The 27,791-nt window shown below is 37.2% G+C and overlaps 1 protein-coding gene and 1 pseudogene across 14 annotated transcripts; one reads left to right on the forward strand and one right to left on the reverse strand.

Annotated features, from left to right (window-relative positions):
* The first annotated feature begins 1,654 nt into the window (after positions 1-1,654).
* On the forward strand, positions 1,655-16,493 carry LOC147490155 (sedoheptulose-1,7-bisphosphatase, chloroplastic-like; annotated as a pseudogene). The gene is made up of 7 exons (XR_015202876.1): positions 1,655-1,759; positions 2,031-2,112; positions 2,243-2,453; positions 4,580-4,590; positions 15,517-15,617; positions 15,699-15,770; positions 15,941-16,493. The product of XR_015202876.1 is annotated as a sedoheptulose-1,7-bisphosphatase, chloroplastic-like (transcript).
* On the reverse strand, positions 15,819-23,256 carry LOC147490156 (presequence protease 1, chloroplastic/mitochondrial-like). 13 transcript variants are annotated; one of them, XM_086571707.1, is made up of 11 exons: positions 22,068-23,256; positions 21,455-21,535; positions 21,276-21,373; positions 20,809-21,073; positions 20,390-20,741; positions 19,129-19,200; positions 17,904-19,051; positions 16,970-17,016; positions 16,677-16,705; positions 16,443-16,590; positions 15,819-16,186 (listed from the first exon to the last, which is right to left on the reverse strand). In XM_086571707.1, the coding sequence occupies exons 1-5, from the start codon at positions 22,197-22,199 to the stop codon at positions 20,565-20,567; spliced, it is 753 nt and encodes a 250-aa protein (XP_086427833.1). In that variant the 5' UTR covers positions 22,200-23,256; the 3' UTR covers positions 15,819-16,186; positions 16,443-16,590; positions 16,677-16,705; positions 16,970-17,016; positions 17,904-19,051; positions 19,129-19,200; positions 20,390-20,564. The 13 variants fall into 13 exon arrangements, with proteins under 13 accessions (XP_086427833.1, XP_086427836.1, XP_086427832.1 ...); XM_086571710.1 differs by lacking the exon at positions 16,970-17,016 and having other exon boundaries at positions 18,897-19,051; XM_086571706.1 differs by lacking the exon at positions 16,970-17,016.
* Between the last annotated feature and the right edge of the window lie 4,535 nt (positions 23,257-27,791).

Here is a 27,791-nt window from a genome sequence, read left to right on the forward strand (position 1 = left end):
ATTTAAATTGGATTTTTGGGCAATCTGATTTTCTGAAATCGAACGAGTAATATTGATGATCTAGGGGTGCCAATGGGTACCCGATTACCCAGAACCGAAACCGAAACCAAATGTTCCGATTCTGGGTCTTAAAAAATTAGACCCATTTAAAACGGGTCATTACGAACCGAAACCGTAGAACCGAATAGTAAAAACCCGTGGGTACATACCCCGAACCGAAACCGGAACCAATTATTATGATTTCAATATATAAAATTTAGTATTATATTACATTTAGGATAATCAAACTCATACATTATAATATAAAAAATATTTTTTTATATGTAAAAGTATATTAAATATATATAACATAATAGTGAATGTGTGTTGTTAAATGTATATTTTATAGCAATATATTAAACAAATGTATTATAGATGTTAATAATAATGTCAACGTGTATATTATGAATTAACTAATACATTTTATATTTATTAACTTATGCATGTGTATATTTAAATAGGATACACATGCTTGATATATTGTGGTACACACATTTATTATAAACCAATATGTAGTGTTCATGTTAAAAATTAGTGATGAGATGTAATTGTAAGACGCATGTACTCCCATGTTCGATTTAAAATGCGAGTTATACACGTGTACAAATATATGTGTATACACATAAAATATATCAAGGTAACAAATATATGTTATTGCACGTGTACATGATTGAGTTAATATAAGGAAACAAATATATGTGTATGCACGTAAAAAAAAATCAAATTTTTGGGGTTAGCTATTTGATTATTTTAATTTATATATCAAAACTTAAAATTATCACATGAATGGTAAATGTTTTAACTTGTATGATTTATATGTGTTCATAAATTGATGTAAATATGAATATATGATTGTTGATACATCAGTAATTATACATAAAATATTATCATGTAGGAAAAGAAAAAAATAAAAATAAAAATAAAAACAAATTTTAGTGTTTAAATGATTGAAATTGTTTAATAATCATAATAAATAATAAAGACCCGAATTAGAACCGAAATCGATAAAAAAAACCGTGGGTTTTGATGGTTTTGGGTTGGGTTCTATAATTCTCGTACTAAAACCGTTGAGAACCAAAACCAATAGAATCGCAAATGGTAAAACCCAAACTGAAACCGCTAAAACCTGACCCAAAACTGACCCGTTAGCACCTGTAGCTGAATTCGAAAAATTGTCAGATCGAAATTCCAAAAAATCAGAATTTCTGGGAAAAGTGGCACCCCTAGCTTGAGCACATGACTTGTCCCTATTGTTTTGGTTTCCCTCTTGAAAGTGACCGGTGTTCATAGTTTGCTCGTCTATTTGGGGTTGATAGAGGTACTTGCTATGGGCACAACCTATTTTGTGTTGGGCGGACCCCAATATATTTTTTTTTTCAAATTTGCCATTGACCAAAAATTTAGTAATTTGTGTTGGGCACCCACCCCTGAACTAAATACAAGTAACATGGAGCCAACCTGTTTAGCCTTTCTTCTTCATTTCTAATACCTAATCTCTAAACTATACCCTAAGTCCTAAACTTCGAAACAGTTAAATGGAAGACCCAAGCTTTTTAGAACACGAAGATGAACCATTTAATGAACACATGAGAGAAAATGAAGAAGAGAGAGAGGAATGGAAGATGACCAAACGAGGGAAAATATTCAAAGTGAAGAAGTTGCAATGGGAAGTGAAGTCGAAGATGATACGGAGATGGGAAGAAATTCTCGAGGACATAAGGTAAATCTAACTAGATTTTTAGATTTTTCGTTCGTGCATGTGTTTCACCCGAGTCCCCAATGACCTCACCACATCGAAATTGGGCATCTTGAACGACCCGGTCACATCGATAGGTATAAGTCCCAAACGACCCATCTACATCAATTAACTTCAGTTCTAAACGATATGACCACATCGAATTGGATGAGTCCCAAACGACCTAGTCACCTCAAATGTGTTAAGATTATATTTGATGCTTAGAATCTTAAAGTCTATGGTCTTTGATCCTTAGGCCTTGAGGCACTCGCATTTCTGCAAGTACGCTTGTTCTGAGGAAGTCCCTGAGCTACAAGACATGGAAGGCCCAGTTGAAGGTTCATATGTTAAACTATATTGACTCTGTATATAATATTTCCCAATGGACAATCAGAACAATATATAGGAAAGAGGAATAATGAAAATTATTACGTGTTGCTTATCTGTTGGAAATTGGACTATCAACAGGTGGATTTAGTGTTGCCTTTGATCCGCTTGACGGATCTAGCATTGTCGATACAAATTTTATCGTGGGTACCATTTTTGGAGTTTGGCTTGGAGATAAGTTAACTGGTGTAACTGGAAGAGATCAAGTGGCTGCAGCCATGGGGATCTATGGTCCACGTACAACTTATGTTCTTGTTGTCAAAGGCTTCCCAGGGACACATGATCGAGTTCTGTTACATGTGTCTAGTACGTATCCATGTTGTGAGTAATAGTTGGTTAATGAGTTTGTAGTTGAATAAGTCTGATAGGGGTCATGTAGTGGATAAGTCTATAGTAATTTAGAGAAGTCATGTTAGTGGAGTCTGGTATATATTTCTGTTGAGAGTCATCTCCTATTTTTTGGGGATAGTCAGTTGTAACTCTTCCTATTTAAAGGATCACGTGAATAAACAAGAGAAGAATTGATTATTTGAAAACAGACTTGTGCTGTAGAGGTCAAAGGCTCCTCCATTAACCTTACTTCATCACCTTCTTCTCCATTAACTCTTCCATTTTAATTGTAGTTTCATTTACAATCTAGTTTGATCGTAACAAGTGGTATCAAGAGCCAGGCATGGAACAAAGGGTTGAAAATGTGGAGAAAACCATGGAGACACCTGCTTATGAGCAAAAGGAGATCTTGAACCAGCTTATCGAGATGTCTAATCGATTTAATGCATGTGTGGATCTGTTGGCTAGTTATCCTGTTTATGAAGCTGCTGAAAACTCAAGAAACACTAGGCGTACCAATAGAGGACGTAATGGTGGTAGCGGTGCTCATAATTCTACTTGCTCAATGGTGCCAAAAACCGTGAAAATTAATTTTCCACATTTTGGCAGTGAAGAAGATCCCACAAGTTTTCTATGCAGGGCGGAATAGTTATTCGACCTCCATGACATACCAATGAATGATCGTGTTTCACTGGCCTCTTTCCATTTTGAAGGAGATGCACAATTGTGGTATCAATTGCTGAAACAAGAGATGGTGTTTGTCTCTTGGGATGACTTCAAGGAAGGGCTTCAGAATTGATACGGTCCTAATCCGTTTCTCGACTTTTTTTGGAGAGCTTACCAAGTTGCAACAGATGGGGATAGTGCAAGAATACCAAGCAAGTTTTGAGAAGCTATTAGCCAAAGTTGGGCGTCTTCCATAGACATAACAAGTTGGTTGTTTCGTCAGTGGGTTCTGCGACACAATTCGCACTGATGTGCAAGCGGCAAAACCCCCGACTTTATCAGTGGCTATTGGTTTGGCTCGCTTATATGAATCAAGGAATGTATCTTAAAAGAACAACATGGACGCTGCAGTATCTGTTCTCCCCAATACCAAGGAACCTTGCCAATCTTCAAGTCTAATAATCAAGAAGCTCTCTCCAACCAAACTGCAGGAGCGGAGCACTAAGGGCCCATGCTACAATTGTAATGAAAAATAACACCCGGGGCATCATTGTAAAAAGTTGTTCTTGCTTGAAGTTTGCAACAGTGAGGATGACAACGACATCGATATGTGTGAGGACGAAGGGTGTACTTGAGTTATTGGCTGTTGATCTTTAGTTGCCCTTGAGGACAAGGGTTTTTCTTAAGGGAAGGGAGTTGTTACATGTGTCTAGTACGTGTCCATGTTATGAGTAATAGTTGGTTAATGAGTTCGTAGTTGAATAAGTCTTATAGGGGTCATGTAGTGGATAAGTTTATAGTAGTATAGAGAAGTCATGTTAGTGGAGTCGTGGTATATATTTCTATTGAGAGTCATCTCCTATTTCTTGGGGATAGTCAGTTGTAACTTATAACACCCCATCTTTTTATTTTGTTTTCCAAGTAAAATATTAATAATAATAATAATAATAATAATAAATAATAATAATAGATAAAACTAAATATATAATAACTATCAGCTTAGGGATAAAAGTCCCGTAAGTAATAGATAAGTGTTGTCTTTGTTTTTCGATGAGTTTTTTTAAAACTAATAAAAAAAAAAGTTTTCTCACGTAGAGTTTTTGAGGGAAAAACACAGCGAGAGTTTTAGAAAAAAATGGAGTTTTACTGAAAAGGTTTTGAACGAGGAAGATCGTCTTTTCGCGCGACAGTCGACGTCGGTCTTTCGGGGTTTTTCGCTTTCGGAAAGCTGTTCGGTTTATAAACAGTGAGTAGTCGGACGATGTTTTTAAATATTATTTGTTTTCTGCTAATCATATCCGTAATACTGGTTTCTTGTTTTGATTATCTTGTAACTCTGTTAATGGTGTCGACTGTTAGATACCCTTTTGAAATACTACAGTAAATAAAACTATGACGAATTTGAGCATTGAACTGACGAAGTCTTGACACCGGTTGTTAATGGTGTCGCCATCAGCACCAAATCGTCCTATTATTTGTTGTGTTTGAATTATGTGTTTATTTGATTTGTGGTGATGTTGAACTGTTGTGGTTATAATTGGTGATGTTTGGTTGTGTGGTGAAGTGTTGGGTTTTGAAGTGGTGTTTGGTTTGATTGGGTGCTAGAGAATGTGGGGGGAAGCTTTTACAGAGCATTAATGGCGTTGATCCGAGTTTTTCACAGTATAATGGAATCACGATTTGTTGGTATAGGTGTTTAGGGGTTTTCTCAAGGAACCCAACCGCTGGGTTCAATATGGGTGGCGAGTGATGGCCGGTGGTGGCTGTGGTACGGTGGTGGAGGCGCTGTGAGGGGAAGAAGATGACCAACGATTTCTTTTTCTGTTGGGCTTGGGCCGAACCATTCCTATTGTGGTTTGGGTAGAACCAACTCATCTTGTTGAATTGCCAATGGTGGCTGGAGGTGGAGGAGAGGTGTTGTGAGGAAGAAGATGAACAGTGAATTTCGATTTGGGCTTGGGCCAAATCGTAGGTGGGCATATGTGTTTTTTTAAATTTTAGATTTTCATTTTGGACTTAAGTTTAGACTTTGGGCCTTAGGCTTTGGGCTTTTGGGTTAGAGGAGTTTAGGTCTGGTTGACTGCTGTTGACCATTGGTAGGTTGACTTTGACTGTTGACCATGGGCAGGTTGACTTTGACTGTTGACCAGGGTTGACTTTGACCAGTTGACCCAGTTTGACTTTTAAATCGGATTATGATTCAGTCTATTAGGATAGGTCTAGGGCTATTAACATGCTTGGATAAGACCTTTATATATACGTGTGTACGTGTATTAACTACTATGTGATATTTCAGTTTTATATACGACGCTATGACACTTAGACATCCATGTAATTAATAATGCGTAAACCAAAAATACAAGAAACAAGATACTCCTTCGTTCTCTGAAATAATATATGCAATAAAGTTCAATAATGCGTAAACAAATTTACCGCACCCTTTTAGAACTCTCCACGCCTCAAGTTTTGGAAATGAGTTTTATGATTGATGATGTCATATGTTAGGTGGGCATTTATGGAAATGGCCCGTTAGCGTTATAAATAGGGTATTCATTGAATGTGTCATGAATGACCTGATTGTTTGGACTGCCCAAGAGAGGAACTAAGGTATTCACCTTGCGGGTTAGTTGTATTTCTTGAGTGTACGGGAATGTAGGGTTGGGTATTCCTTGAATGTGGCGGGAATGACCCAAGGCATTTATTGAATGTGCCATGAATGGCCCGTTAGTGATATGATAGGTATTCCTTGAATGTGGCGGAAATGACCTAAGGTATTCATTGAATGTGCCATGAATGACTTGAGTTTTATGCCCAAAGAGGTTGTGAAATATGTGTATGAAAGCCCAGAGATGGCTATGATATTGTGGTATTCGGTGGGAGAGAGGCACACAGAAATGTGTGATTTGGCAAATGTGTGGAGTGCAAATCATGGAGTAGGTACTAAAGGGTGGGTGTATAAGAAAAGTAATTGATTAATTGATAAGAGAAATTGATTTAATTATGCGAGTGTGTTTGGGCTTACATTTGAATACCTATAGGATATCTACATATGTTATATAAGATTTCTAACTTTCTTTTGCAGGAGGGTAGGACTTAATAATATTTTGTGCAGGGACGCGGTCCTACCCTAATACAGTAGTGGATATCGATAAGTTTTAGTTCAATTACTTAATTATTAAAACAAGTTATTATAACGAGTTAATAAGATGGGAGTCTTGCTTGGGAAGAAACTATGCCGGCTTGAAATGACAGAACTACCTGTCTTCCATGTTGAGAATGATTATTTTATGATATATTTAAAGTGTTAGTTGGATAAGTAAAGATTGAAAATGTTTATATGTGGTTAGTCTACTCATACCAACAAATTCCATTTTGTTGACCCATGTTTGCTTTGTTTTGGCAACGTGGGTGTGTTCTTGGGAACATAGGTGAAAGGCAATGGAACCGCAGCGTGTGATTTTGATTCTTGCCTGGAGTAGTCCGTTAGTTCTTTTATTAGGTTTGATTCTTATTAGAAGGATGTAATAATGTAGTTTACTTTTTAGCATGACAAGAGAACAGGGTAGTGAGGAATTTTATTCAGAGAGTTTGTTTGAGGTTTTATTTGGACGGAAGATAGTTTAATAAAGTGATGGTGGAAAAATTATGGGGATTGTGCAGTTTAAGTTGATTCTTTTATGATATGGTTGTTAGGGTTTTGTATGTGTTGTATCCACCCCGTCATAGTCTGGGTTTTTAAACAAGTGAACATAATGATGTTTGAGATATTTATATTTCAAATATTCACTTTGTTATTGTTTAGAAATTCGGGCTGTGACATTTTTGGTATCAGAGCCTAGGTTAGTTTAGATTGAGAAAGTCTAAGTGATCCACGGATGTGGAATATGGGTTATAGTGTTGAGAGTTTTGGATATATATGAATATTAACGGGAGTTTTGTTTGAACTGTAGATCATGGTTGAGACACGTAATAGTAATACTACTGGACCTGCAGTGACCACTCCAGTACAGACGTCAGGAGGACAATTGAATCAATTGTTGCAGGCTATGCAGAATAACCATCCAATTCAGGGAGATCCTTTTGCTAAGTGTAATAAGGAGTTTGGTACTCTTGGTGGGCGTGACTTCTTTCACCGTGTTGGAATCACGATTATAACGAGTCTTGATTCAAAGTTGTGAAAATGTATTTGAGCATATGCAGCCTTTTACCGAGGTTCGGCGAGGAGTTGGCAGCCACCAACTTGATGATGACGCTAGGGTTTTGGTGGCAAGCTCTCAACCCTAGTCCGACACTAGAACTTTGACTTGGGAGGACTTCAAGGTTAGATTTGAGAGTAAGTTCATTCCGAGGCATAAAGAGCAATTGACTCAACAATTCTCTCGAGTTGACTCAAGACGGAAGTCCGTGGATCGGTATGTGACCAAGTTTAATCGATTATCGAGGTTTGCTCCCTATCTTGTGGATAATCGACAAGAAGAAAACCAAAAGTTCATACGTGGGTTAGAGAGTCACTTGTCCAGCAAGTTGATTCCTTTTGACGGGGACACTTTTGATCGTGTGTTGGATTTGGCATTGAGATATGAGGAGCAGAATGCAGCCCTAAAAGAGTCGAGGGGGAAGAGGAAGTTTGGTGAGATACCAGTTGTTGGTCCTAGGCCTTTTGAGAGCAGGCAGCCGAATAGGTTTAGGCCTTATGATATTGCTCAGAGGGGTCCGTTTCAGAGACCACCATCCCAGGGGTTTCAGGGAGGATTTCATCCGTAGGGTGTATTCTGACCCCAGGGAGGATTTGCACATTAGGGTGGTTATAGGCCACCGGGGCAGCCTGGAGGCTATAGACCTTAGGGGAATCGATGGCGAGGCGGGTCCCCAAAATTCAAAGTCGAGCTCCGCTCTTCCATTATCGACGAAGAAGATTACTTTTACTTTTACACAAAGACCGGCCGAGCCATAGTTCCCGTTGAAAGGGCTTGGGAGTGTAAGCAGTGGGTCATTTATCTCGTTATTGCCCTACCAAGGGGTGGTAATCGGCACCGGCACATAGCTCGTGCTAGAGCCTATCAGCCTATGCCAGGACATGGGAATGTTGAAGGTACCTTTAGTTCATCTCAGCTTTTATTCAGAGTTTTGTTTAATTCGGGTGCTTCACATTCCTTTATATCTCGTCAGTATGTTGAGAAAGAAAGTTTTAAAACTACCCCTTTATCTAAGCCCTTGTGTGTTGAGACACCGTTAGGAGGTTCTGTTACCTTATATGACGAGTGCAAAGGTTTTAAGTTGTGTTTCTTAGACTGTGTTTTTATGGTAGACTTGGGTTTGAGGGTTTCCATTTCATACTTGGTATGGACTAGTTGACGCGTTATCATGTTACCTTGGATTGTGCGAGGAGGGAGGTTATAGTGAATACACCTGGCATGCCGAGGTTGATTCACACCTATGTTAGTAAGGAGGACTCGGTGATGTCTAGCTTCTTGTGCTCTATAGAGATACCCACGAGGGATATCAGTGATGTGGAAGTAGTAAGAGACTTCAAAGATGTTTTTCAGAAGATTCCAGGGTTGCCACCCAAGAGGGAGGTGGAGTTTCGTATAGACTTGTTACCAGGGACTGCACCAGTTTCAAAGTCGGCTTACCGGTTGGCACCTAAGCTATTGGACGAAATGAAAGTGCAAGTCGAGGAATTACTCAGGAAGGGGTAAGAGTTTAATGTTTAGTGATTTTGTTTTTGGCTTAACCATATCTTTTGAGTATATGGGTTTGAATCTTTTAAGGTGTGTATGACCGTGTTCATAACGACCGAGCAACTCACCATGGGGGGTGCCGCTATTTTTGTTTCCAAGAAGGATGGTACTTTGAGGATGTGTATTGACTTCGTGGATTTAAACCAAAGACTATAAAAAATAAGTATCCGCTTCCTAGGATTGATGATTTGTTGGACCAGTTGAAAGGGGCTAAGATATTTTCAAAGTTTGATTTAAGGACTAGTTATTATCAGATGGGAGTTGAAGAGAAGAGTATTCCTTTGACTGCATTTAAAACTCGGTATGGGTTGTATGAGTTTTTGTGATGCCTTTTGGGTTGACGAATGCACCTGCATTCTTAATGGACCTGATGAATCGAATTTTCAGGCCCTATTTGGATAAATTTGTGATTATTTTTATTAATGGCGTTTTAGTGTATTCACAAAACACAGAAGAACATAAGATGCATTTGAAGATAGTGATGTAGACGTTCAGAGAACAGAAGTTGTATGCTAAGTTTAGCAAGTGCCATTTTTGGGAGGAAGAAATTCGTTTCTTGGGACATGTGGTATCTAGTGAAGGGATTCTTTCAGACCACGAGAAGGTTGTTGCGTTGAAAGAATGGAAACAACCAACCAATCGCTACGAGATTAGGAGTTTCCTGGGGTTAGCTGGATATTATCGGAGATTTATTGAGAAGTTCTCGCTTATTGCAGCTCCGCTCACGAAGTTAACTAGGAAGGATGTGAAGTTTGTGTGAACTAATGATTGTGAGAAGGCTTTCTTAGAATTGAAACAGAGGTTGACTACAGCTCCAATTCTAGTAATCCCGACTAAAGGCGGAAAACTAGTGGTTTTTACAGATGCTAGTGGAACTGGTTTGGGTTGTGTGTTAATGCAAGACCAGAAGGTGGTGTCGTTTGCTTCACGACAGTTGAAGATACACGAGAGACGTTATCCTACTCATGACCTGGAGTTAGCGGCAGTGGTTTTTGCTTTGAAAGTGTGGAGACATTATTTATATGGTGAGAAGTTTGAGCTTTACACAGATCACAAGAGTTTGAAGTATCTTTATTCATAGAAGGAGTTGATTATGAGACAGCAGAAATGGATGGAGTTCATAAGTAGTTATGACTTCGAAATTTGGTATCACCTAGGCAAGGAGAATGTAGTTGTGGATGCACTTAGTCGATTGCCTGGTGTTTTGACCACTCTTATGGTGCAAGAGTGGAAGAGTTTAGAGACTATAGCAGCTTATGATGTCCGGACTACACCAGATACAGATGAGGGGTATATATGCAGTTTGGAGGTTAGGCCGATGATTTTCAGTAGAGTGATTGACATGCAACACAGAGACCGATTTCTTTTGAGTCGGTTAGATGATCTGGTCATTGATATTTTAGATGATTGTCCGTCTTATTGGGCAGTTGATTCTGAGGGAGGATTAAGATTTCATGAGAGATTGTGTGTACCAGATGATGCAGAGTTAAAGAAGGAGATATTATATGAAGTTCATCGGTCACGGTTTACAATTCATCCTGGAGGAACGAAGATGTACCAAGACTTGAAGAGGACCTTTTGGTGGGAAGGAATGGAAAGAGATGTAGGAGAATATATTTTTCAGTGTTTAACTTGTCGGTGAGTTAAAGCGCGAACATCGAGGCCTTACGGATTATTGCGGCCATTAGAGATACTGATGTGGAAATGGGAGCACATTTCTATGGATTTCATTGATGGCTTGCCTAAGTCTCGGAGAGGTAATGAATCTATTTGGGTTATTGTTGATCGTTTAACGAAGTTTGCTCATTTCATTCCTATTGACGTGCGTAGAAATACAGATAAGTTAGTCTCCTTGTACATTCGGGAAGTGGTCAGGTTACATGGGATTCCAGTGAGTACTATTTCAGATCGAGATCCTTTGTTCACTTTCGAGTTATGGAAGAGTTTTCAGCGTGCTATGGGTACTAGTTTGGCGATGAGTACAGCTTATCATCCTCAGACAGATGGATAGACAGAGAGGGTGAATCAGATATTAGAAGATATGTTATGGTCTTGTGTAATAGATTTTGGTGGAGGATGGGAGGAGCATTTACCTTTGGTAGAGTTTGCATATAATAACAATTTCCAGTCGAGCATCGGTATGACACCCTTTAAGGCTTTGTATGAAGTCCCCATGTCGATCACCGCTTGTTGGGCGGACGTGGGAGACCGAGTATTGCTTGGGCCGAGATAGTGAGAGAGACATCCGAACAGATTAAAGTCATTAGAAAAGGATTAAGGCGACCTGTGTAGGCGAAAAAAAGTTATGCAGATCTAAAGAGGAAACGGGTTGAGTTTTCTATAGGCGATTTTGTGTTTTTGAAGGTTTCCCCTATGAGAGGAGTTATGAGGTTTGGCATGAAAGGAAAATTGAGTCCACGATATATTGGACCATATGAGATAGTAGCCTCCGTTGGTAGGTTGGCGTACCGTCTTGCTTTGCCGCCTAACCTAGCGATGATTCATGATGTCTTCCATGTGTCTATGCTACAAAAATGTGTGAAAGATCCTACAGAGGTTGTTCAGCCAGCAGAGTTAGAGTTGAACAATGATGTAACTTTTATAGTGAGGCCTATCACGATAGTAGATAGGGATGTGAAACACCTTAAGAGGAGGATTGTAAACTTGGTAAAAGTGCAGTGGAGTGAAAGGGAAAATGATGTGACTTGGGAACTTGAAGATAAGATAAGACAGATGCATCCTGAGCTCTTCTTTGACACTCTACCTTGAATCTCGGGACGAGATCCTTTTAAGGTGTGTATATTATAACACCCCATCTTTTTATTTTATTTTCCTAGTAAAATAATAATAATAATAATAATAATAATAATAATAATAATAATAATAATGATAATAGATAAAACTAAATATATGATAACTATCAGCTTAATTAGGGATAAAAGTCCCGTAAGTAATAGATAAGTGTTGTTCTTGTTTTTCGGTGAGTTTTTTTAAAACTAATAAAAAAAAAGGAGTTTTCTCACGTATAGTTTTTGAGGGAAAAACACAGCGAGAGTTTTAGAAAAAAAGGGAGTTTTACTGAGAAGGTTTTCAACGAGGAAGATCGTCTTTTTGCACGACAGTCGATGTCGGTCTTTCAGGGTTTTTCGCTTTTGGAAAGCTGTTTGGTTTATAAACAGTGAGTAGTCGGATGATGTTTTTAAATATTTGTTTTCTGCTAATCATATCTGTAATACTGGTTTCTTGTTTTGATTATCTTGTAACTCTGTTAATGGTGCCGACTGTTAGATGCCCTTTTGAAATACTACAGTAAATAAAACTATGATGAATTTGAGCATTGAACTGACGAAGCCTTGACACCGGTTGTTAATGGCGTCGCCATCAGCACCAAATCGTCATATTATTTGTTGTGTTTGAATTATGTGTTTATTTGATTTGTGGTAATGTTGAACTGTTGTGGTTATAATTGGTGATGTTTGGTTGTGTGGTGAAGTGTTGGGTTCCGAAGTGGTGTTTGGTTTGATTAGGTGCTGGAGAATGTGGGGGGAAGCTTTTATAGAGCATTAATGGCGTCGATTCGAGTTTTTCACAGTATAATGGAATCACGATTTGTTGGTATAGGTGTTTAGGGGTTTTCTCAAGGAACCTAACCGCTGGGTTCAATATGGGTGGCGAGTGATGGTCGGTGGTGGATGTGGTGGTGGAGGCGCTGTGAGGGGAAGAAGATGACTAGCGATTTCTTTTTCTGTTGGGCTTGGGCCAAACCATTCCTATTGTGGTTTGGGTAGAACCAACTCATCTTGTTGAATGGCCGGTGGTGACTAGAGGTGGAGGAGAGGTGTTGTGAGGAAGAAGATGAATAGTGAATTTCGATTTGGGCTTGGGCCAAATCGTGGGTGGGCTTATGTGTTTTTTTAAATTTTAGATTTTCATTTTGGACTTAAGTTTAGACTTTGGGCTTTTAGGTTAGCGGAGTTTAGGTCTGGTTGACTGTTGTTGACCATTGGCAGGTTGACTTTGACTATTGACCAGGATTGACTTTGACCAGTTGACCCAGTTTGACTTTTAACTCGGATTATGATTCGGTCTATTAGGATAGGTCTAGGGTTATTAGCATGCTTGACTAAGACCTTTATATATACGTGTGTACGTGTATTAACTACTATGTGATATTTCAGTTTTATATACGACGCTATGACACTTAGACATCCATGTAATTAATAACGCGTAAACCAAAAATACAAGAAACAAGATACTCAATTGTTCTCTGAAATAATATATGCAATAAAGTTCAATAATGCGTAAACAAATTTACCGCACCCTTTTAGAACTCTCCACGCCTCAAGTTTTGGAAATGAGTTTTATGACTGATGATGTCATATGTTAGGTGGACATTTATTGAATGTGTCATAAATGGCCCGTTAGCGTTATAAATGGGTATTCATTGAATGTTCCATGAATGACCCAATTGTTTGGACTGCCCAAGAGAGGAACTAAGGTATTTGCCTTGCGGGTTAGTTGTATTCCTTGAGTGTACGGGAATGTAGGGTTGGGTATTCCTTGAATGTGGCGGGAATGACCTAGGGCATTTATTGAATATGCCATGAATGGCCCGTTAGTAATATGATAGGTATTTCTTGAATGTGGCAGAAATGACCTAAGGTATTCATTGAATGTGCCATGAATGACCTGAGTTTTATGCCCAAAAAGGCTGTGTGATATGTGTATGAAAGTCTAGAGATGGCTATGATATTGTGGTATTCGGTGGGAGAGAGGCACACAGAAATGTGTGATTTGGCAAATGTGTAGAGTGCAAATCGTAGAGTAGGTACTAAAAGGTGGGTGTATAAGAAAAGTAATTGATTAATTGATAAGAGAAATTAATTTGATTATGCGAGTGTGTTTGGGCTTACATTTGAATACATATAGGATATCTACATATGTTATATAAGATTTCTAACTTTCTTTTGCAGGAGGGTAGGACTTAATAATATTTTGTGCAGGGACGCGGTTCTACCCTAATACAGCAGTGGATATCGGTAAGTTTTAGTTCAATTACTTAATTATTAAAACAAGTTATTATAACGAGTTAATAAGATGGGAGTCTTGCTTGGGAAAAAACTATGTCGGTTGAAATGACGGAACTACCTGTCTTCCATGCTGAAAATGATTATTTTATGATATATTTAAAGTGTTAGTTGGATAAGTAAATATTGAAAATGTTTATATGTGGTTAGTCTACTCATACCAGCAAATTCTATTTTGCTGACCCATGTTTGCTTTGTTTTGGCAACGTGGGTGTGTTCTTGGGAACATTGGTGGAAGGCAGTGGAATCGCGGCGTGTGATTTGGATTCTTGCCTGAAGCAGTCCGTTAGTTCTTTTATTAGGTCTGATTCTTATTAGAAGGATGTAATAATGTAGTTTACTTTTTAGCATGACATGAGAACAGGGTAGTGAGGAATTTTATTCAGAGAGTTTGTTTGATGTTTTATTTGGACGGAAGATAGTTTAATAAAGTGATGGTGGAAAAATTATGGGGATTGTGCAGTTTAAGTTGATTCTTTTATGATATGGTTGTTAGAGTTTTGTATGTGTTGTATCCACCTCGTCATAGTCTGGGTTTTAAACAAGTGAACATAGTGATGTTTGAGATATTTATATTTCAAATATTCACTTTGTTATTGTTTAGAAATTCAGGCTGTGACATAACTCTTCCTATTTAAATAATCACGTGCATAAACAAGAGAGAGATTGATTATTTGAAAACAGACTTGTGATGTAGAGCTCAAAGGCTCCTCCATTAGCCTTACTTCATCACTTTCTTCCATTTTAATTGTAGTTTCATTTACAATCTAGTTTGATTGTAACAAGTGGTATCAAGAGCCATGCATGGAACAAAGGGTTGAAAATCTGGAGAAAACCATGGAGACACTTGCTTAGGGCAAAAAGAGATTTTGAACCAGCTTACTGAGATGTCTAATCGATTTAATGTACGTGTGGATCTGTTGTCTAGTCATCCTATTCATGAAGCTGCTGAAAACTCGGGAAACACTAGGCGTACCAATGGAGGACGTAATGGTGGTAGCGGTGCTCATAATTCTACTTGCTCAATGGTGCCGAAAACTGTGAAAATTAATTTTCCACATTTTGGCGGTGAAGAAGATCTCACAAGTTTTCTATGTAGGGCAGAACAGTTCTTCAACCTCCATGACATACCAATGAATGATCGTGTTTCACTGGCCTCTTTCCATCTTGAAGGAGACGCACAATTGTGGTATCAATTGCTGAAACAAGAGATGGTGTTTGTCTCTTGGGATGACTTCAAGGAAGGGCTTCAGAATCGATACGGTCCTAATCCGTTTCTCGACTTTTTTGGAGAGGTTACCAAGTTGCAACAGATGGGACAGTGCAAGAATACCAAGCAAGCTTTGAGAAGCGTCTTCCACATCAGGTTGGTTGTTTAGTAGTGGGTTGCGCGACACAATTCGCACTGATGTGCAAGCGTCCTTCTTCTTGATGAAGGTACAATCACTTTGTACTTTATTATATTATGTTGAAGCTCATTTCATTTTATCTTTTCGCAACGCAACAACTCATCTATGCTTGGATTGGCTAGGGAAATGGCAACATGTTAAAGAGACCACACAGATTGGAGAAGGGAAGATGTTCTCCCCTGGAAATTTAAGAGCTACTTTCGATAATGCAGACTACGATAAGGTCATTTTGTTCCTCCATTGTAACGATATAGACAAGAAAATCTTTCCGTTTGGACTAACTTTATATTTCTTCTCCCAACAGTTGATCAACTACTATGTGAGAGAAAAGTACACATTGCGTTACACAGGAGGCATGGTGCCGGATGTCAACCAGGTAAAAAAACAATTTAGCAGTTTCTTAAAAGTGACGAAGGCAGCAATATGAACCGAGTAAATTGCAGATATCTGTTTACTCTGTATAAACCGTATATTGGTACTTCATTGGTCGGAAGTTAGTGGTGTTTGGGTAAACATACATAATGACACCTTTTGTGTGCTGTAGAGATCATTGTAAAAGAAAAAGGCGTCTTTACAAATGTAATATCTCCAACCACCAAAGCTAAGCTGAGGCTGTTGTTTGAGGTATCTCCTTTGGGGTTCTTGATTGAGCAAGCTGGAGGTTACAGTAGTGATGGAACGAAAGAGATCCAGTAACTGGATGAGCGAACCCAAGTTGCTTACGGTCCAAGAATGAGATCATTCGGTTGGAAGAAACACTATATGAGTCCTCCAGACTCAAGTCTGCTGAACCTGTTGGAGCAGCAAAAATTATTAACCAAGAAAGTAGCAAACGTGCTTATGAGCCAAGAAGTAACTTAAATTTTAATTATTTTACTATTTCTTTTTCAAAAGGTAAAAATCATCGCAGAAAATAGTTGCAGTTGCAGAACAATTCAGTACAAACTGACACTCTTAAAACAGCAGAGATGTTAAGTCTTGTAAGTCATCTAGAGCTTATAGCATTGGAACAACATACCAAATATCAAAAGTAAAAAATACTCCTTACTTTATCTTTGCCTCAATAAACAGCACATGACATCTCACGCAAGGATCATACTTTCGAATCTCAAGCTTCTCTGTCATCTTTTGAGGATTCTTACGCTTCATGTCCAGTTTTGGGGGACTTTTGTGCGTAACATAAAAAAATCCGGTCCCTGCAGTAGAAACGAACCTGATGAGCATTGACTTCCCCATCAAAGCTCCTAAATCGAGAAACTCTGCAAACTAATTATGTTGTTACCAAGGTGAAGTGATGCAGTTTTGGGCTGCCTGAAAGCAAATAATTAAGAGTATAACAGTCATAAACATGCTTTTGATAGTTTCAACAGCTTATTATATATAATTTGTTGTAGCTTTACAGTGTGTAGTCTCACACCACAAAACACATCAGAATACCAAGCAGAAGTAAACAAGAAACTTGCACTAAGGAGAATTTGCATCATGACATGACTACTGAGATATGCCCTTTTTAATTTTGAGCCTAGCATTTGGTATATGCACTAGCTAGCATATAAAATCAAAATGCCTTCATACCAAGGAGTAAATTGTCTCTTGTAATTCCAGCTCTTCCATAACTGATCCTGAATTCAGTAGCTACCATCTGGTTATCAGATGGTATAATAACCTGACAGACTCGATGGTACTAGAAAACAGTCCAAATACATCGACTTGCTCATATAGAACAATTTTTAGAACATGATACAGGAAGCAAAAAGCAGAAATAGGGAGACTAAGAATTCACAGCTATGTAATAATACATTACGTATGCAACAATCTTACCTGCAAGGGTTCACTGTCTAAGCTCTGATTTTACAATTAAATCTTAATTTGGGATGCTAAGTTCTCGACTTTCTTTAAAGTACTCACACATTTGCAAAAATTCCTCGGAATGAAAAGCTTCATCAACTGATGTCAGTCCAATACTTCATCGGGTGCTAAGTTCTTCTAACAGGAAATGATTACAAAAACTAGCTAGTTCTAGGTTTAACCAATTTCCTAGCTCTCTGAGCTCCCTTGGCACCTGTTTAACCAAGTGAACACCTTGCTTATGCAGGTAGTGAGTGCATACACAAAACACCCCCATAAAGGGAATTAAGAAATCCCTTTAAAGATGCCTACATGCATAGGATTTTTAGCCCATAGAACGGACATCAACACAAAACAGAAAGTGTTAGTATCGAAAAACAAGGTGCTTTATATTTCTCCCTCTGCGTGTATTAGTTCTACTTGTCTCCCGATCACAGCTTAAGTGTACTTAGAGAGCGAAAATGCCTTGTGAGGAAATAAGAAAAATAAAAAAATCCACAACATAGAATTCATTAAGCACAATTGTTTTATACTTGAGTTATTTGTTCATAGGTGTAAAAAAAACAGGTCTATTTGTAAGCATTACAAGAAACATTCGTAAATTCATCAGCAAAGTTACAATATTAGAGTATGAAGTGACCCACATGCATTGTTTACTTACCGGTTTGAAAATTTAAGAAGAGAGTAGTAAAAAAAAACAAATTAGAAACTAGAAATTGCTTAAATGAGATTGACGGTGACAGTTGAAGTGAGGATGAGAGATCGAGAGGAAGCAAAATTTGGTGGAGTGGAGGAGACGGAGACGAAGGAAAGAAAGTAACTGGAAAATTTCCGGGTTTTTTTTATTGGGCTTTGGTGATCGGGTCTGCCCAACACAATTACAGACCCCAAATTGGGCCGGAGTCTGCCCAACACAAAATAACAGGACATACAAGGTTGTCTAATCTCTTCCACAATGACCGGCAAAAATGACTCAAAAACTTAGTATCATAGTCAGAAACAATAGACTTTGGAACGTTTAACAATCATTTTGAAGAATACGTGTGCATCATGGGAAGCGTCTAAAGTCTTTCTGCGGGGAATAAAATGAGTACTTCTCAACCACCACATAAATAGAATCCATACTCGGTGAGTCCTTGAAGGCCTAGCACAATATCCATTGAAATGTCCACACAAGGACCATCTGGAACTGGAAGTGGAGTATGGAGTTTTGTGTTACTGGAACTTCTAGTTGCAGTAGGCAAGTATAGTATTTTTGCACTAACCGATTCATATCACTCTTCACTTGAGGCCAATAATACAACTATTCAAAGAAGACAATGCTCTTATCTCGTCACTAAGACCACCACCATGTAGATCTCTAATGGTGTGTCCCCTAAGTGAGCTCTTTGGTTTTAAAGCACTCTTGTAGGCTAATATCAACTTCAAGATGACTTTAGTAACTTTAGACAATATCTAACCAAAATCTTTTGTAGCATTAAGATCTTTCTAACTAGTTGAAATCAACAACTTCAGTTTGCAAGTAAGTGTACTGGCTATTTTATTTTATCTCCTCATGACAACTAATTCTAGTAGGCCTTGCAGCTATGTGCTGTCGCACTCAGCTGATCAGGGAAGCTTGGTGAAGTCAAAAAATTTGCCTGCGTTCTAATACCTTGTACTTGGAGTTAGAGTGCATGTGTGACTTCAAAGAAGCCACGCCGCTCTTCATTTGCTACTTCAACTTCATTCAAAGAAGTCACAGCAACAACCACACTCTTACACTTCAATTCCGCTAGAGCGACTCCTAACTCCACGAAGTCCATTGCACTGAAAAAGTAAGATGTCACTCATTGGGTGCAATAACACCCTAGCATCACGACTTGGTAAGCAGTAACTTATTTTACCTGGTACATAGGATCTTCTCACGAACCTTTGCTCGATCATGTTCCTTATAACTGAGCAATATTCTTAAGAAACTGAAAAGGAAATGAAAACAACAATTAGGACATTTGCTGTGTAGAAAAGATGCATAAACTATGAGATGCTAATACTCTGATTTATATATATAAAAAGAAACTCAATGAAATCTAAAATAATATCATTCTTCATGTGAAATAAACTCACAACTCCATGCTCCATGCCAACATGTCAAACAAATCTGAACATTTTTGTTATACAAGTTATGCTTTTACTAAGCGTCAAAAAACTACTCACCCTCCATAGGGTGATTACTTTTCAATAAGAAAAAAGTTGCATATTTGAGAAGAGAAGAGAACATGCATTCAAATTGTGATAAGAGCAACACATGCTAGTGAACTGCTCTAGGATTTTCCTCTAGGATTTTCAATAATAAATCACCAGAAACTGGCTTACTAAAGATTAGAACCGTCATGGCTTCATGCCTCGCTAAATGTCAGAAAAAAAGTAATCTGGGAGTAAATAATGTATTCTTATCTGTAGGAACGTACTCCCAAGAATCCTTCTGTCTTTCAGGTGGAGGTAAGACCGGAACTCGGATCCTCCAACATAAGATTTAAAGCAGTACATTATTGCAGTATCACCATTGAGATCTTATTTCTTTTTACTACAATTCACAATTTCACCAAATATTACACTTTGTTTGACCTTGTGGGGAAGGAGTTAAAGGAAGAGGTTAATCTTACTAGATGATGAAAGGAGGCTAAGGAATAATACCACTATTCCGCAGATTAAACTTATTTTTTTGAGAGACTTCAAAAATCACCCTAGATTTCCTCTGAAAGAGAAACTCAACCGCCAGTCTATACTCTTCTCTTTAAAAGATTTGGTGTCAAACCACAAGGATTGTAAAGGTCATACTTCTAAGTGAACTCTTTCTTCAATTTACATAATTACTCGTGTACGAAGTTTGGATGTTGAAGAATCCTGCCAATTGGACCATGTAAGCTGGGCAGTGCTTGGCAGTCTAGGGATCCTTTTTTTTTGTGGAACTAATCAACTACAAAAAATGAAGAAATCAAATTTCACACTTATTAAAACTGTATAAGAAGTCTACCATTACACAGTCCCCATAATCCACAACTCAAAAACAATCACATAAACTTCTTTAAAAGCATAAGAACTATCCAACGAACCATTTTCTCTAAAAGCATATATTCATATAATATAAAGAATTCAATTGCTCACCATTGATAGGCTTCAGCTCCAGGATTTTGTCTATAGACATACTCCTTCTGCACCGTACAGAAAATAGCTTTCTTGAGAGTATCCTCATCGATCTTCAACTTACTCAGAAAACTAGATATTCCATTGTACGTATCTAGTGTCCTAAGTAAGTTGGGATCAGAGCTTGAAAGCAATGTCAATACACTGGAGTAGGGGTTGAATGCAGACTTCGCAACATAATAACATATGCACCACCATCGCATCTCACTCGGTCAAACAACCACGACTGGATGAAATCAGAGATAACAAGAGCACTTCCATTGAATTGGTAGCCGCTATCATAGATATTGTATGCCTTCCCAATACAATTAACCTAAGTGAAGTAGATTAGTATGCGAAAATTCAAAAATTCAAAAGAAAACTCTTCAACTAACTCATACCTGGGTAGGAATCACAATTGCTTCATTTTGTCGAGAAAGTTGAACATTCAATTTCGTAGATACAGTACATGAAGTCTTTGAAAGAGCAGCAATAAAAGATCTCACGAGATTCTCACAACTTATCATATGCTCTTTGTCAACTACCATGTGGATTGAACAATTGTTTTTCGAAGTAATGGACGTAAACACCTCTCTCAAAGTGGAATCTATGTCGGTCCAGTTTGTATAAACTCTTTTTTGAATGAATCTTAACCATTCCAAAAACCTGTAAATGCATAGCAAGTTATAGTTAAGAAAGGAAAAAATAAACAAAATAAATGTTAGAAAAAATAGAAACAGTATTGCAGCCAAGCAAATGACCTGAGACCATCCAAATGCATTTCAAGTTATAATTAAGAAAACAAAAACTAAAGAGAATAAAATTTAGAAACACAATAGAAACAAAATTGCCGCGCTATGTAGTTGACCTGAGACCCTCCATTTGCTCTACCATGTACCCTCCGACATTCAACTTGCCATGCATTCTTCTTTCAGCAATGTCACAACCTCTTTCTCGCAATTGTCCCTGATTATAAGGTAGACAAATTACGAAACCAGTTAAAGAACAAGTACAATTGAGTTTGATATATTTAGTAGCTTTTTGTACCTCGAGTTCAAATATCTGTTCCGAAACCCATGTTATGAAGGATTCTTGTGTGTATCCAGGGTCGCTAAGCATGTATTTCATCTGCAAAGAACTAATATAGAACATCAAAGGAAAGAACAGAGGATCAGTTAAAACAAAAATAACTGAAACAAAAAAGTATTAGTATAGGTGAGACATGGTTTTCTATGAGCTAGTTAGATCAATTCATCGTGAAGATTGTGGATAGTTTCAACGGATATAACTTATGCTGTTTCAATTACTGTCCATCTAATTCCAAAAGAGCTTCCTTATTAATATGCCCATCACTTGATCAGATACACCATTCTCCTCAGCAGAACTCAGTGTTCCCAGTCAAGCCAAGCAAGAGGGTCTGTGCTATCTAGTCCCACCTACATACTTCTGAATTCCATCCTTTGGATTTTATATCACCACCCCAAAAATGTAAAAGGGGCATTTCGATGAGTTTCACTACCTCCTACCACCCTAAGAATCTTAGCTGGTACTCGAAAAGAGAGTTTAATAAATATATATATATATATATATATATATATATATATTGTGAAAGCTTTTTATTATTTGCTACTTAAGTAGAGATATAGAGATATTAGTGTACCTGGGTAAAAAGATGTTTAGCATCTGTAGCATAAGCTAGATCTCGAAATACGATATGACTGCAAGGAGCTTCATTCCAGTGCACAGATGAGCAAATGTAAGAAGGTGGAAACCTCTTAGACACGGAGTGCATTATTGATGGTCTATGCACGGAACCGCCATTACGACTGTCCAAATATTTAGCAGCAGCAGCAGCAAAACAAAATCGGTGCTGAATTTGGAGGGATACAACCCATCTTGACTGTAAAGTTGAAAGGCCTCGGCAAAACAAACATCTATAAATTCGAAGAGTTGATTAAAAAATTATGGTTGAAGGGTTCCTTAAAGAAACTGTACAGACAGTCATACAAGTCATAGATAACATTGTTGAAGAATTTTTGAACCCTGAGGACCCTATAGGTCTATCTTTAACGATGCACTGTAAGAATAAATGGTTATGTGACATGGGAAGTACTTGGGTTTGTTGAATAGTAGAAGAAGCACCATAGCAGTCTTTTCTCCATTAATCAGCGAGTTTCACTGTTATTACATTGGAATTCAAGTCTAAGCAAGAAGCTCGAGAGAAAATTAAAAACTTGAATATGTTTCCTCCTACTTCTGTTGATGTGCCTAAGCTTGTACCCTTGCAATCAAGGATTTTAGAAATTGATGAGGTCAAGGTAATACAACATGAGCTTGCCACAGACGATATTCTCTATGTGAATTTTGCTTTTGACTTTTGCTGCTGCTCACATAACCATTTATTCTTACAGTGCATCATTAAAGATAGACCCATAGAGTCTTTAGGGTTCAAAAATTCTTCAGCAATGTTATCTATCACTTGTATGACTGTCTGTACAGTTTATTTAGGAAACCCTACAACCATGAATTTTGACTTTATAGATGTTTGTTTTGCCGAGGCCTTTCAACTTTACAGTCAAGATGGGTTGTATCCCTCCAAATTCAGCACCGATTGCACAAACGGATCCAACGAGCCCCCTCTGTTCTAGTACGCTTCCGAGATGGTGACATATTAACCGCCCCAAAACATTAACCGTAAAATCCATCACAACGTGCATTATTTTTTCGGAAACAACCCAACTGATTGACATCATGTACCTATTGTCCAAATCTGAGCATTGACCCAACGGATATGTCTTTTTGTTATTCTTATTGGTGTTGACAACTTCTTTTGCACACTGATTTTTAAATCATCCGCAAATGGAACAGCTTCAAACTCATTAAGATAATCTGTAACAAAAAAATTCTAGGAATTAGTAAACAATAGGAGTTCAATCGAGTACCGTTTATTCTATGGAGTCGTTCATTCGGATCATCACTTCCATGAAACAAAAACAAAGCATTGCGCGGGTGATAATATATTCGGTGAAACTCTTGCAAAAAGATGCTATAATGAATAGGAAAACCTCAAGTTTAACAAATTTACAGTGCAGAGGAAGAAAATAAACATGTACAAAATGTTAAATATACATGAGCACATTTTTTTTTTGGTAAACTAAATAAACCTAGACTCAAGAATTCCAAATCAGGAAATAACATAATTTCCAAAAATTCTTACAAAAACTAATTTGGGGTCAAATCATGCTCGAAGCCATCTTTTAGACTTGTTGTCTACAATTACATTAGACTTCCTATTCTATAACTCTATTGAAGAAAAGCAATTTCATATTAAATTGACAAAAAGACTGTGATTACTTGGTTGCTAATTTAACTAGGGGGTGTTTGTTTATTCTACTTATAAAGGTGTGTTTGTTAACTGGCAAACTTCTAGTGGGAAAATATAAGATTTGCCAGTGTTTTCCCAATATAGATTTGGCAGACAAATCTATAGTGGGAAAATTTTAGTTTGTCAGTGTTTGTTTGCAAAAATTTATAGTGGGAAAATATAAGATTTGTCAGTTTTGCCAGTATTTGTTTACATGGTTTTTCTCCAGTGGCAAATGATATTTCAATTTTTTGGAGATATTTTTTTTGGTTTTCAAACTCAATGAAGTATAACAAAAAATTAAATACAATGCAAATTAAATAAAATTAAATACAATACAATACAACTCAACTTTAATAGTATCCATAGGATGTCTTCTTAAACAACTATAAAATAAAGTGAAAGTGCAATGAACCATAACAATTATTGTTATCCAAACACATAAAATAAAGTGAAAGTGCAATGAACCATAACAATTATTGTTATCCAAACACGTATAAAATGTCATTGTGCCTTGGAAAAATTCTATTTTTGTACTTTCCCATACTCGGATTCCGTGATATTGCTTGATCCCAAATATCATTGTTAGCTATGATCTTCTGTTCTTCAAAACTCCATTTAAACCCCTCTTGCATAGTTACATTAGCAATATCGCGTGCTATCCATCGTAAGGTCTTCATTCGTTGAGTTACATGACTAATAGTCAAGTCAATACCAAATGTAAATATGTTTTGGAGTGTTTCCGTTGCACGCTCTTTTGATATTAGAAGAAATCCATTCTCATTCTTATGACCTAGAAGTAGCTCGTTATGAAATGTATCGATAAGAACACTATCCATCGCATTTGTCCATTTGCATGCCATATCTAATTAATAAGCATACAAGTCGAGTTAATATACATAAAACAATTTCTAGTTAAGAAAGTGCATCAAGATAATTAATAAAACAAAGATAATTGATACTCGATACACCATAAGATTCTCTGTATAAATCATGATCGTCTATTTGGTCTACTTCTTCTTTTGTGGTTCTGGTTTGAGGGCCTTCTATGCGTACATTGGGGATCAAGTAGGGTCGTGGATCACAAGCATAATTCAATTAGGTGACAACTGACAACCTCAACATTCCAATTAGGAACTCAGATTCAAAACAACTAACTCCATTCGAAACAAGCGGAACTAAGAGACCATGCTTTCAAGAGTTTGATGTATAAATAAATCTAATCACTATGTCATTCTTGATATGCCGGTAAATTTACTTGCATCACTATCTGAAAGAAAAGAGAAATGGAAACCTCCATTCTGAGGGACTTCTAAAGCTCAACATTGATGCAAGTTACATCACGTAGTAGCTGTTTTGGAGTTGGTTTTGTATATATTAAGGGATACTAATGGAATATTATATTCATTGCAGCATGAACAGATAAGGGTAGAGGAAACTCAGGTGAGAGGCGAACGCCGGGGATCTCAAAGGCACCGGTGGAACAGAATCTTCGCTTTCATCGGTAGAAGTTGAAACGGATGCCGAGAAGTCGACAAATTTTTGGGAACTAAAGCATCTAGCATCTCATGGACATCAAGAAACATCTTGGAGGATGCGCCTCTAGAACTTTTTGGTTTTTATCATATATATATGGTGGCTGCGGGCGGTGTAAGCCACTTAGAATGTAGAGGAAGATTAAGGCTGTGTGTTTGCTAACACATCAATATATATATATATATATATATATATATATATATATATTATATAAAAAAAAAAAGAGTTTGATGTGGCAAAAAAAAAAAGAGTTTGATGACACATTTGGTTTGTGCAAAATTTAACTAAATTTTGTGACAGTAATGATAATAAGCAAGTAAGAGTCCACAATGGAGTCACTATAATTACATGCTGAGTTACGATCTCACAAAAATAGATGTTTTAGTAAAAGAAAAAGAAACTTATTAATTTCCTACTGCATGTAGTGATGGTTATTAACAACAGGGTAGGTGCGGCAATATGTAACTAGGAAGGTTACCAACAATGATTATTTATCTTGATGAAATAACAATCAAAACTTTTCAAATCTCTTTCCATTACACACACATCGCAGGCACACACATGAAATTAAAAAAATGAATAAAATTGAGTTGAAAATCCTCGCTCCAACTCCGCATACTCGAATTATATAAAAACAACAGTATGAAGCTTTCAGAAAAGGAAGCATACCTCCAACAACCAAACCGACAGCGCCAATGACTTTGCATTACAAAGCCCTCCAAGAAACTTCATCATTTTTCTATAAATTTCGGCGTCACCTTTGCTAGTTTCTAATTTTTAATGAGAGAACACGAGTCCATATACATCTAATACTCGTCAATCAATCACGTTGTAAAAGACAGTAATCATGATTGAATTTTCTAAAAATACAAGGCAGATAAAATCATCTCGATAACGGTAACGCGTGCCTTATGTAGAAAATTTACCCAAAGCAGAGAGATTTGACAGTAATAGTGAAAAAAAAGATTGAGATAAGAGAGAAGAGAGATAAGAGATGAGAGCGAGAGAGTATACCTGAAAAGAGAGCGAGTTGATGAGAGGCGGCAGTGAGAGAGAGAGAAGAGAGATCGAGTGGGAAAGTTGTTTCTATTTGCAGTGAGAAAGAGAGGAGAGATCGAGAGGGAGAGTTGTTTCTATTTTCCTATCATAGTGGGAAAATACCGGGTGACTAATTCAACTTTGGGGGGAGGTGTTTTCTATTTTCCCACTTCTAGTGGGATAATTTGATTTGCCGGCTAATTCCAAATAGTGTTTGCCAGGGCCCTTAAATACACCCAAACACTGGCAAATGGTGCTTCTAGTGGGAAAATACAATTAGCCACCCCCATTTGCCAGTTAACAAACACACCCTAAGTGTTTGCTACTTATAAGTAGGTCCTAAAACCTGTTTGTTTTTTGCTACTTATAAGTGGTAGGGGTGTTTGTTTTTTCAAGCACTTATAAGTGGCAACATTACAATTTTATCCATATTTTAATAACACATGTACTCTCTTGTCGAAGTTAATGACGATCATATAAGAAATCAATTTAACGGAAGTAGAAATAAATTCATATAGACCATACATTAAACAATCCACAATAGACATATTGTTTATTATGATAATCATAAAGTGTTATTGGAAAGACATTAACTTCTTTTCATTTGCATCAACTCATTTGCTATTTGGTTAATTATGTAATTTTATATGCGTCCATGGGTAGTTATGTAATTTTATGTCTAATCCCAACTTATAAGTTGGCATAAGTAGGATTTTATCGCTTACAACTTTCGGCCTTTTTTTACCGTTAGCTACTTATAAGTGGGAAAAAACAAATGGGTAAAAACAAATGGTCCACCACTTACAAGTGCTTATAAGTGGTCTAGCACTTATAAGTAGGAAAAACAAACACCCCCACAAGTGAACCTTGAAGTCAATGCTAACCATCGGTAGATATCAACTGATCCATCCTTTTTACAACGCAAACCCACTTGCAAATAATTGTATTCTATCCAATAGGTAAATCAATCAGCATCATTGTGGTTTTTTATAATGACTTAATTTCAATCTTTTGTATCTGTTGGGGAAGATGATTAAGAAAGCAAGAAAAGATGGAAAATGAGATTAAATACAAATTAATTAAGACAGACCTTCCAAGAGAGAAGCATAAATATTGATTTGAACTTGAGGTCTATCGGAAGGGAATGTGGAGAAGGTGATAGGCTGGTTAGTTACTTAAAGCAACAGAAAATATTTCATCTCTATCTTCATTTCTTTGGAAGCATCGTAGTAAATTTTACTTTGAAAGTGTTTTAAAAGGGCAAGACAGAATAAAAGAAGATTGCAATACTAGAGATATATGTTTCTATATATGATTTACACGTTATGAATAATTAGTGTACAACAAACCTGCATTTCGGATCACCTCCGCTATCGTATTGGTACAAGTAATTATAAAAAATAATATAAAACATTAGGAGTGGTTGAAAGAGATTTTCTAAATTAT

This window comes from Coptis chinensis, chromosome 7, assembly GCF_015680905.1.
Source record: "Coptis chinensis isolate HL-2020 chromosome 7, ASM1568090v1, whole genome shotgun sequence".
NCBI lineage: Eukaryota > Viridiplantae > Streptophyta > Magnoliopsida > Ranunculales > Ranunculaceae > Coptis > Coptis chinensis.